The 10,112-nt window shown below is 40.4% G+C and overlaps 1 protein-coding gene across 2 annotated transcripts; it reads right to left on the bottom strand.

Annotated features, from left to right (window-relative positions):
• Positions 1–4,738: 4,738 nt before the first annotated feature.
• Positions 4,739–9,263, bottom strand: LOC102195419 (homeobox protein orthopedia B-like). Of its 2 annotated transcripts, none has more exons than XM_005741801.1 (3): positions 9,092–9,263; positions 8,406–8,800; positions 4,739–6,088 (listed from the first exon to the last, which is right to left on the bottom strand). In XM_005741801.1, exons 1-3 carry the CDS (start codon positions 9,165–9,167, stop codon positions 5,585–5,587), a joined length of 975 nt encoding a protein of 324 aa, XP_005741858.1. In that variant the 5' UTR covers positions 9,168–9,263; the 3' UTR covers positions 4,739–5,584. The 2 variants fall into 2 exon arrangements, with proteins under 2 accessions (XP_005741858.1, XP_005741859.1); XM_005741802.1 differs by having other exon boundaries at positions 9,131–9,263.
• Between the last annotated feature and the right edge of the window lie 849 nt (positions 9,264–10,112).

Genomic DNA, 10,112 nt, shown 5'->3' with positions numbered 1-10,112 from the left:
GTGTGTGTGTGTGTGTGTGTGTGTGTGTGTGTGTGTGTGTGTGTGTGTGTGTGTGTGTGTGTGCGTGTGTGTGTGGGTTTAAAGGTGGTTATGTGGTGTATGCATGCACGCCTGCCTGTGAATGCATGCGTGAACAGAAATGAAACAGACAAATCCATCAGACGTCCACTGGGTTTTGGTTTGTGTACCACCAGGAGCACCCATTAACAGAAAATAAATGCTTGACGTCATAAACCTGACAGAGTCTCATTCATACTGACATTCGGGCTAAATTACACATAAAAGCACTGATAACATCATCATTAAATATTGATTTCTAAGGCTGGTTTAAACAAAAGCATGTCTACACATAATCAGCAGATGACGGGATTTGGTCAGAGCACAGGAAGGAGAGTTATATAAAAAGGGGCCTCTTTTCATAAACATCTTTTCATAAACATCTTAAGGAGCAAAAGAAGAGCTGCTGAGTGTAAGAAAGGGGAAGAGAGGGTGGAAAAAAGAGAGGAGTAAAGGGCTGGGGGAGTAGAAAGAGATTTAAGGCTGAGGCTCAGAGCAGATGTTAGTGTTGATGATGATGGATGTAGGTTGTTGAGATGCAGAGTTGTTATCATGAGAGGCACTCTTCACAGCACACTTTCGCCCAGATGTCACTGTGTGTGCGTGTGTGGGTGTGCGTGTGTTACACAGCAACAGAGAGGAACATGGTGAAATGAGCAAGGTACGTGCTCAAATTAGACACTAAATCTACTTTACCGATGCTGTTTTTTTTATAAAATTGTGGATTCAGTCTTCTTTAATGAAATGAAATTTGCCCTTTACATCAACTACAAGTAATAATAACAATGAAGAGAAGCAATGAGATACAACAAAGGAGAGTTTAGAGACTGATTGGCACAGATGAGGCTAATGAACAACTATCTTTTGCACTCTTGGGTGCAGACATGGTGAAAAGCAACTTCCTCTAAAGGCCTAAATTGGATTAATTTGAAGATTTTTTTTTTTACCTTTATGAGAGAGGTTACATTCTCTTCCGGAAAACCGTGTGTCCCTGGGCTACGACATACATCCCTGCAATCATCCAAATCAACCAGAAACTACACACACGCACACACACATACAGGCAGAAGGTGGTCTGTGTGTGCGCGTGTGTATGTGTCTGTGTGAATGGGACATGTTGAGTGGTGGTAACCTGCCCTACACTCTAACCACATAAAAGGTGCAGGACAGAAACATGTCGGTAATTGATTGCTAATTAGTTCTTTTGTTGTTGTCCATTGTGTGGTGACAGAGCTTTGCCCTGGGCTGTCTATTCACACGCAGGCTCTGTGGCCTCACAGCAAGGCAAAAAGCATAGTCACACCATAATGAGAAAGTCATATATAACTGCAGCAGATGACAGAAGCTGCACTACAAACCCTCTGCAAAGGAACTCTTGACATAACAGAGGAAATGGTGACCCTTTTTTATGAATTCAAGTCATATGTCACAAATATTTTTATTTTAATGCAAATAGAAGAAGACCTATGTGAGTATGGTGATAAAACCCCCTCCCTGAGCTGTATGTTGCTTTACAGTATACGTTGCAGCAAACTATGTGTCATTTCTACTAACTTGGTATACCCACATCTCTCTCTCTCTCCCTCTCTCATCAGTGCATGAGAAATTACCTAATGAGGAATGGGTCGCACATTTCCACAAACTCATTAACCCGCGAGCGAGTGAGACTAATTGCAGCGTTTGGGTAATGTGATTTCACATCTGTTACTGCAGCCCAGGACACAGTAGTCAGCACAGGGCCGGATCTGGTGGGCTGAGCTATGCATAGAACTAGATTTAGCAGAAACACAACATACACTCAGGCTGACACCACTACAGCTCCTGTCTGAATGGGTGGAGCAGTAGTCATTTTGGCTGTGGCTGTTATCGTTTTTGATCAACTGCCACGCAGTATCTGGTAATTGCAAGTCTCTGGAGAGTGGGTGGGCCTCCTGGATTCATTGATTGACTCCCACTAGGATGTAAATACTGTTTACAAGACGGATAAGCAATGGCCTCAAGTTATAATGTAAACAGTCAATCAGTTAAAAAAAAGAAACAACAACTTGGTAATTAGTAAGTTTTAAATTTCTGTTTTACAAAAGATGGCATTTACTTTGAAATGTAACGTGAAAGCAGAAAGGTTGGTCGAGTGGGTTAAACATCTGCTTCATATCTCAGGTTGACACTGGTGCTGGATTGCAGCGTTTTCCATTTTCATTTACATTCATAACGATTTCCATTGCTTTCAGTTGTTTTTAGGTTTTCCTTCCTCTGTATATGCTGGTGTGTTATACACTAAACAATGTAACACAATCACTGCATTTGTTAGTGTAGCCACTTGTGCTCCTGCTGGGAACATATGACACATCCTAAAATACCTTAAGTCAAAAAAGTTTTTATTGCTTGGTGGAAAACTTTGTTTTAGGCCATCTCATTCAAGTTAATTTCTCCAAGCAGAAGCACAGGCTTTTATTCTCTGGCTCTCTCATATATACACACAGAATGGAATAAATGAATTTTTCAGGGTCTTGACTTGAGTTGGTATTTCCAATAATTCCATAAATGACTGCAAACAAATTTATGCTAATAGAAAAGGTGGGAGCCAACTGTTTAATATGGGGAAAGTAATATACTTTTGTTAATTATGATTAATCCTTTGTTTAACCTCACAGCATTGTTACAGAAACTCCAATTATAAGTTTACAGGCAGTGGGACTGCTTATGGTAATGCCATATCTCATCAATTACCATCCCGTGACCATAAATTGGCCTCAGCACCGGCAGCGAGATGAGGTTAACACGCTGATTAATTTGAGCTACTGTGATTTCAGGCTAAGCTGACACTTACACTCTTTGACACAGACAGTGAGGTCTGCTAACTTTCATAATGGAAAAATTGTATTTACCACATTCAGGGCTGCTTCTGAGGCTATAGACATCACACATCACATCAGGATAATTTAAAATCAAAGCAACATAAACAAGGTGAGAGGTTTTCCTATTACAGAACTGATTGGCAAGTAATGAGGAATTTTAGATAAATGTCAAATGATGAAAAGGTACAAAAGCAAACTGCCTCATACAGTTGATTTGTATTTTTTGTCATGATGTGCATGTAATGTTTTAAACATTATAAAGCTAATCAGAAATCTGATGTAATGAATAATGAATATTATCCATTACATCTGAAAACATGTCAGTTTACCAGATTTGGGTTAATGATTAGTTTTGATTCATAAATGCTTCACTGGGTTGCATTTTTAAATATATAACTACCATTCTATTATCTGTTTCAGCTTGGTTTTACCAGCTTAATCGCCGACTCTTTACACACTAACTGTGAGTCTACTACATTGGTTAAGTTAACCACATGGATCAATTTTGTCCTGTTGGAAGTGACAAAACATATTATGTATATATAACTTATATATAACTTTTCTTATGTGTAACATGTAGAAAATGGTAAGAAAACTTCCCAAAGCAACATCTAAAATATCATTTGATTTAATTAATATGGTGTTGTTATGGTGCTGACTGACAGGCACACAAATAGTGATTTGCCCATGAACACGTTATTGCTAATGCATTGTGGAACAGACTGAAGCGCACAATATTGAGCTCCACGCTTAATGTTTACATAACACCTCTGATACACTTGCCAAGAGCTTATTGCTGTATTTTAATCATAATTTTAATATTTTTATATATATTGTTAGTATGCGTTTGGATCATTGTGTTTTCTAGCTTACTGACAATCCCACTTTTAACAGGTATGCTATTTACATTGGTATTATCCAACATCCTGGTCTAAAATTGCTAGCTATAACCATTTGAGTTAAAATTGCATGATGGAAAAGTCCTAAACTGATCCATACGTTATAAACTGTAAGTAATTAAACGGAGGTATCTCCGGTTTTGATATAATAACAATATGATTAACAAACATCCACTAGCTAAGAGCAAATGACAGCAATTTACTATTTCCTCTCTGGCTCCATATTAGAATAAACTTTACATTTAAATCATTGATCAAATAAAGTGGTTGCTGCTTTCCACGGTCCTGGTTTTGTTCCATTCATAGAATAATATGTGGATATTTTCATGTCGTCTAGCACTCCTATAATGACCTCTTTGGATAGCATAATGGAGCAATTTTTAACTTCCTTTTTAGCGTGCTAGGGTCATAGCACCAACCTTTACCTAAGCATATAAGTTATACAGTATAAGCTGGTGTATTCCTTTGAGTCGTAGCCTTGCGATCCCTCCGTTTAGTTTCAGTCCATCCAGTGTGTTCAGTGGGATGACCGTCATGGTTAAAATCAATGACCGTCACATCACAGCGCTGACATCTCAGCCTGGTATCTTTACCGCTGCTGTCTGCCACCATAAGACCAGTCACCCTTCACAAACCCTTTAACCCTGTCTCCTCATAAACCCTGCAAAAACACCTCTTTAGGTCACTGAGCAATAACCAAAATAATAATAATTTGTGCAACAAAATTATGTCATATAGCAGTCAGACGCGTACTGATAACATGTAACTGTGGATAATCCACGGCAATGGATAGTTCAAATCGCCTAAACTAGTATTACAGTAGATATCGTAGCAAACGCTTCACCGTCCTTGGAAAGGTATTCAAAATAATCATTATGCGTTTAAATTTAATGGAGACATACATCATTCTTGTTTTTGACATTCTTGAAAATTATTTTTATTTGTTTGCTCATTTTAAATTGGTACAAACCCGTCAATGTGGTGCATTTCGATGTAAGATCAAACATTTAAGAAATGTGTCAAGTAATATCACATACAATAAGTTAAAACATGTCACAAAAAAGACCAGCGGGTACATAGCAAGAATGTTTTATCTACACAAAACATCCTAAAACAGAGTAGGCCTACTGAAAGATCGCCAGTGTGTGTGTGTGATCCCGTCCCATGCAGACGGGACTGAGGTCACCAAACAAAAGCACCTGTTCAGTCTGAGTGGGCACCGTTTTCTCCTTTAATTATTAAATCCACATGCACAGTGCATGCCCGAGACCCAGTTCAGTAGGCTCACTGTCAGTTTGGTGCGTGTGTGGCAGGCTGCTATCAAAATACCCAATCTTATAAATAACCGTTTGACATAACACAACCTCACCTGAACACAATAACGTGCGTAAAGACACGCTCAATGACAACGTAAATACGACGATTGTTTGGCTCTCGGTAATTAGGGCCTATAGTCTAAAGATCATTACAATAGTATTTATCAACAATAGCTGGTAAGAAAAAAATCCGTTTGAATTAACGAGATAAATGACCCCATTTTTTTTCTTCCGTTTGTCAATAAATGTTGTCCTTTTGTTATTATCATTATTTGGTCTTTATGAGGTGGCATTTACCTCTTTTTTTTCTCTCCTCACATTTAAGGCCTGATTACTTCATTCGTTCTCTCATTTTGATCTAAATAGCTGGATTAAAAACAGGAAAAAAGAAGGAGCCAGGCGGGGCTGGGAGAGGGGTGTTTGATGGAATAGGGTGCGGTGTGGTCAAAAGTCACTAAGTGAAACTCATGGACACTGTGTGCTCCAGCGCTTTGCGCCTCAGAGACGCGATGCTCGTTCCTCTCCACATGTCACTGTCCGGGGAGCTACACAGCTGTGGGGAGCCCGATACGTTCGTAGGGCCGGAGAGGGAGGCCGACATTCCTGGAAAAGGCGTCTGGTAGAGGTGGGACTGCAGACCGGAGCCGTTGGAGGACAGGCCGTTAGAGAGACCCATGGAGTTTGGTGGCGGGCCTGGACCAAGGCTGCACTGTGACAGTGACTGCGCCATGCCTGGCTGGCGACCCAGAGCGGGGGGGAGCTGCAGCTGGGAGACCCCCGGCATCCCCGTAGCCCAGCGAGAGTCGTTGGCGTGGAAGGAGCACAGGCTGTTCTCCATGGCGGCAGCGGCAGAAAACTGTGGCAGGCCCGGTGTTGGGAGCAGGGTACCCGGTGCACGGAAAACATTAGTGGTCTTCTTCCTTTTCTTCCACTTAGCGCGTCTATTCTGGAACCAAACCTGAAATCAGAGACACAAATCGACATTTAGAGGTACTGAGAAACATACGTGATATATTTCTTGGGCACTGTGTGTTTATTTTAACCAGGAAAGATGCCACGTTCTCATCCATATGAAGTCATATTGCAATGGACACAATAATAGCATTCTTCACCATAATAATCTCATTTTGAGGTGGAACTAACTACATTTAATCGAATTATTATTAGACCTCTTCTCTTGGCCCAGGACTTTTCTAAGGCCAACCACTTTGAATAATTGTTGGCCAACAGTCAGAGAAAATTTTAATAGTGTACTTATAACCCCAAACCTCAAAATAAGCTTTTGGGAGTGCCGAAAGTTTCGAATCTCTAAAGATGAAGCGAAGTATTTCGAAAGAAATTGTAAAAAAAAAAAAAAAAGGTTCCAGTAAATAAAACAAAAGTAAGAGAACATTTATATTCTGTAGGAGACAGAAATAGCTGTGGTGTAAAAATGTGTGCGTCAGAGGGTTTGTTACTCAAGTTCTGCAGCAAGGAGTCGAGCAATTTATCTTTCTAACATCTTATTTACAAGCAGATTAACTGAAAATTGCTCTAAATATTGCGCGGGCTTAAATACAAATGGCCCGCATCGCTGTACAGCATCTATGCGAAAATAAAAAATGCCCGTCTGTTGGCTATGCGCGAGAAAACCCACAAACACACCGAGCCATGCAGCTGAAAACGCACGCGCGACACCGCTGGGCTTTATAAAGATTTCATCTTCGGGTGTGATTAATGCGCGCACGAGGCCGTGAGTCGATGCCTCCATATTAAAAGTGAAATCTCGCTCTCATTCCGCTCAGCCAGCCGTGAAACGTCGCCCAAACCCATTACACTCGGGGGGAAAGAAAATGCAATTTCTCATTCCATTAAAAAAGTACAATATATTCTTGAGTCCTATTAAGACGTCGCTGATAGAGCATTTTAAAGGAGAGAGGCTGTGTGGAGGCACGCGCTCGGGCCCACACGCCCACTGAAGGCTGCACCTGCACGGCCTGCACTAATGTTTACCAACACCGACTATGAGCCGGCATGCACTGAGCGGTTAGGATCCTGCACTGGTTGGAATAAAGAATGGATTATTACGGTGACTAATGATTATACTGGTTTTATTGCTTTCAGTGGGATAATTTGCATGAATTTCACATCACGGTTTAATAACCCGTTCACTGTTATAAATAAGACTGAAATTGGTTGGTAATGTGTTTTGTTTATTAGAGCCTAGCATGTTCCTTCTCTCTTTAGTTTTCTCAAAACTGTCAAATAATCACGTGCGATTAATAAGAGAGATTTTATTTTTATTTTTTACAAATGTGTAATCATATTTTGTTACGGAAATTCTCATAAATGTAGTCCGAGAAAAATATCTGGAAGGCTATCTTCTAGTACTTGAAGATTTATTTTATTAGATGGTTAAATAAATGAAAAAAAAAACTGAGATAATGATCAAAGCCGTAATGCTCCCCGTGTAATTGTTGGAAGTACAAAATTGCAAAATAAAACAAAGAAACGAAAAAAAGAAGAAAAAAAAAAGTCTCCATGAGTGTCGATACACGGATTTTTTCTGGAATTTGTAAAAGCCAGATGACCATCGAATTCCTCATCCTCAAATGAGAAATGTTTCAGTACCTTGGACAGAGCCCTTTGTGGACCGGATGCTCTCACAATTAAATATTAGTCAGATATCAGGTTAAAGTTGAATATATTATGGGATACTTGCGTCATGCAACTCAATTTAAGCAGAAACTATTTTCTTAAACAGTTATTACTGGAAAATCTGGACACGGCGAGGCTATGCTATCGTTTTTATGCACAGTGATACTGGGGAGAGATATTTCACACGCGGTACCTGAAAAAGCAAAATGTACTCCTTTACTTGAAGTATATTGTATAGACTCTCATTTAAGTCTTGGCTTATTGTAACTTAAACTGAGCAAGTGGCGAAATTTCAATGGTTAGCTTTGAAATTCCAAGTAGTTCATCCGAACTTGAAACGTCCACGAAATATCTTGGTATTGGGTGAAAATTAACTACAAATTAATTAGGGTAAAATGACAAATGATTAAAAATAAAAATGTCTTTTAATAACACAGAGGCACGTGGTTTCCTCTTGTGACACAACCGATTCTGTTCACTATCTTCCAGGCGGATTGAAATGGTAATTATTATGATGATGATTTTATTTAATTTTTTTGTATTTATGTATTTATTTTGGATATTTACAAATCGTAAAAAAACTGTTTCCAAAGCCCCACCCTGAATTGTTATGCGAGTCTCTGCATTATTGTATTTACCTGAACTCTGGACTCGGTGAGGCCGATTCTTAGCGCCAGTTCCTCCCTCATGAAGATATCAGGGTAGTGGGTTTTGGCGAAGCTTCGCTCCAGCTCATTGAGCTGCGCCGGTGTGAAACGCGTCCTGTGCCGCTTCTGCTTCTGCTGGCTTGTGGTCTGGCCGGAGTTCTGCTGCGGCTGTTGCTGCTGCTTCTCCTGCTCCTTCCCGTTCACCGGCATGCCCGCAGAGTTGGATCCTACAGTGGCGATGTCTTCACCCGGCAGGAGAGTGGTTCCTTCAACAGAGTCTGAACCAGGAGGCATGTCTCCCGGATGCCCCTGGTCTGGAACTCCACCTCCCAGCCGGCATTTGAGAGCTTCTCGGTGTCCGAGTAAGTCTGCAGCATCCTTCATCCCTGAGAGGATGAGTAGGAGAGGGGATTTGAGTAAATATGCCGAGTACCGCAGCGTCTTATAAACAAAGTTATATGAAATGCTTTGAGTCTTTAAAATATAACAGGCAGCACAGATGGCAGTAAAAACACAATATACAAAATTTACGTTGGTATTTTATGGTATAATTTTTCTGTGCTGATAAATTACTTATAAATTGCTTCGACCAACGATAAACCACTTAGTTGTTAACACAATTAACCACACAGTCTATTTATCACTTCACAACGTTAGACAAAAAGTTGAAATCTTACACTGGAGTTTAGGGCCGGAGTTTAGTGATGATAACTCACCGAGCCGAGCATCCAGGAGGTCGGCATGAGAGAGCATCGCGTACCGCTCCAGGGCGAAATGCGCTCCAAAAAAAATCCTACAACTTTGGGTCAATTTAAAAAGTATATATGGTCTAAATGAACGAAAATTCGGTTTGTGGTTAAAAAGGAGGTCCCTTGCATTATAATGTCCTTTAGAGCGATGGGGAGGCGCTTATTAGTTGAAAGAACCCGTGAGCTTCCTCAAATAAGAGCCAATCAGAGCAGGAGCTTGGAAATGTCAGCGACGTGACTCCCCCTTCTTTTTTTAACACAGGCGCGCACGTAAGCGCGCACGCGCAGACCCAAACGCGCACGAAATACTACAATTCAATCCTCTGCCATTCCGTCCTCTGATTTATTAGCTTTTCATGCTCAAATTATCCCACGTTAAACATCTTAATGTGTTTGTTTAATCTCATATAGTCCGTGCCCTGACAGGACTTCCGTTAGTACATAGAAACACATGTAAAATACGGGAGGAGAGCGCATGCAGAGGCTTGTTTTACTTCGTTAAAGGAGCTGACACTTATTTGAAAGGGAAACTGTATTGTCACTCTAATTGAACACATCAAAATCTTAATTTTTAAATCCCTTTACTGTATAATTCAGACTGTTCACACAGTAAAGCCAGGATTCATTTAGCAAATGAAGGGACAGAAATCTACGGTTACAATTTTAAAGCTGGTTGCTGTTTATTTATTAAGGGGAGCAAATTGAGTCTCTTTTGTACTTATCAGTTTGGACATTGGTCATAAAAAACACAAAGGCAATAAGAACAAGAAACGTTATCACACCAGACCTCCTTCTAACCCCTCAGAGCCCCTATTCCCTCCCGTCCTTGGCTCACAAACAAAACAAATATAGCTCCCATTCCCTCATGGCAGGTGATTTGTGGAGACAAATCGTGGAAATAAATAAATAAACGAGTACAGATGGATTTAAACACCGTCGGTGATCGGCC

Source organism: Pundamilia nyererei, unplaced genomic scaffold (genome assembly GCF_000239375.1).
Source record: "Pundamilia nyererei isolate P.nyererei 1_Seehausen unplaced genomic scaffold, PunNye1.0 scaffold00113, whole genome shotgun sequence".
In the NCBI taxonomy this organism is placed as follows: Eukaryota; Metazoa; Chordata; class Actinopteri; order Cichliformes; family Cichlidae; genus Pundamilia; species Pundamilia nyererei.
This window is presented reverse-complemented; position numbering and strand designations above follow the sequence as displayed.

What these genes read in the sequence shown, in the direction of transcription:
- LOC102195419 (XM_005741801.1), bottom strand. Translation starts at nt 9,167, where the DNA reads ATGCTCTCTCATGCCGACCTCCTGGATGCTCGGCTCGGTGAGTTATCA. An exon ending in CTCCGGCCCTAAACTCCAGT is followed by an intron (nt 8,801 to 9,091) that starts GTAAGATTTCAA and finishes TCATCCTCTCAG; the next exon opens with GGATGAAGGATGCTGCAGAC. An exon ending in TCACCGAGTCCAGAGTTCAG is followed by an intron (nt 6,089 to 8,405) that starts GTAAATACAATA and finishes CTCTGATTTCAG; the next exon opens with GTTTGGTTCCAGAATAGACG.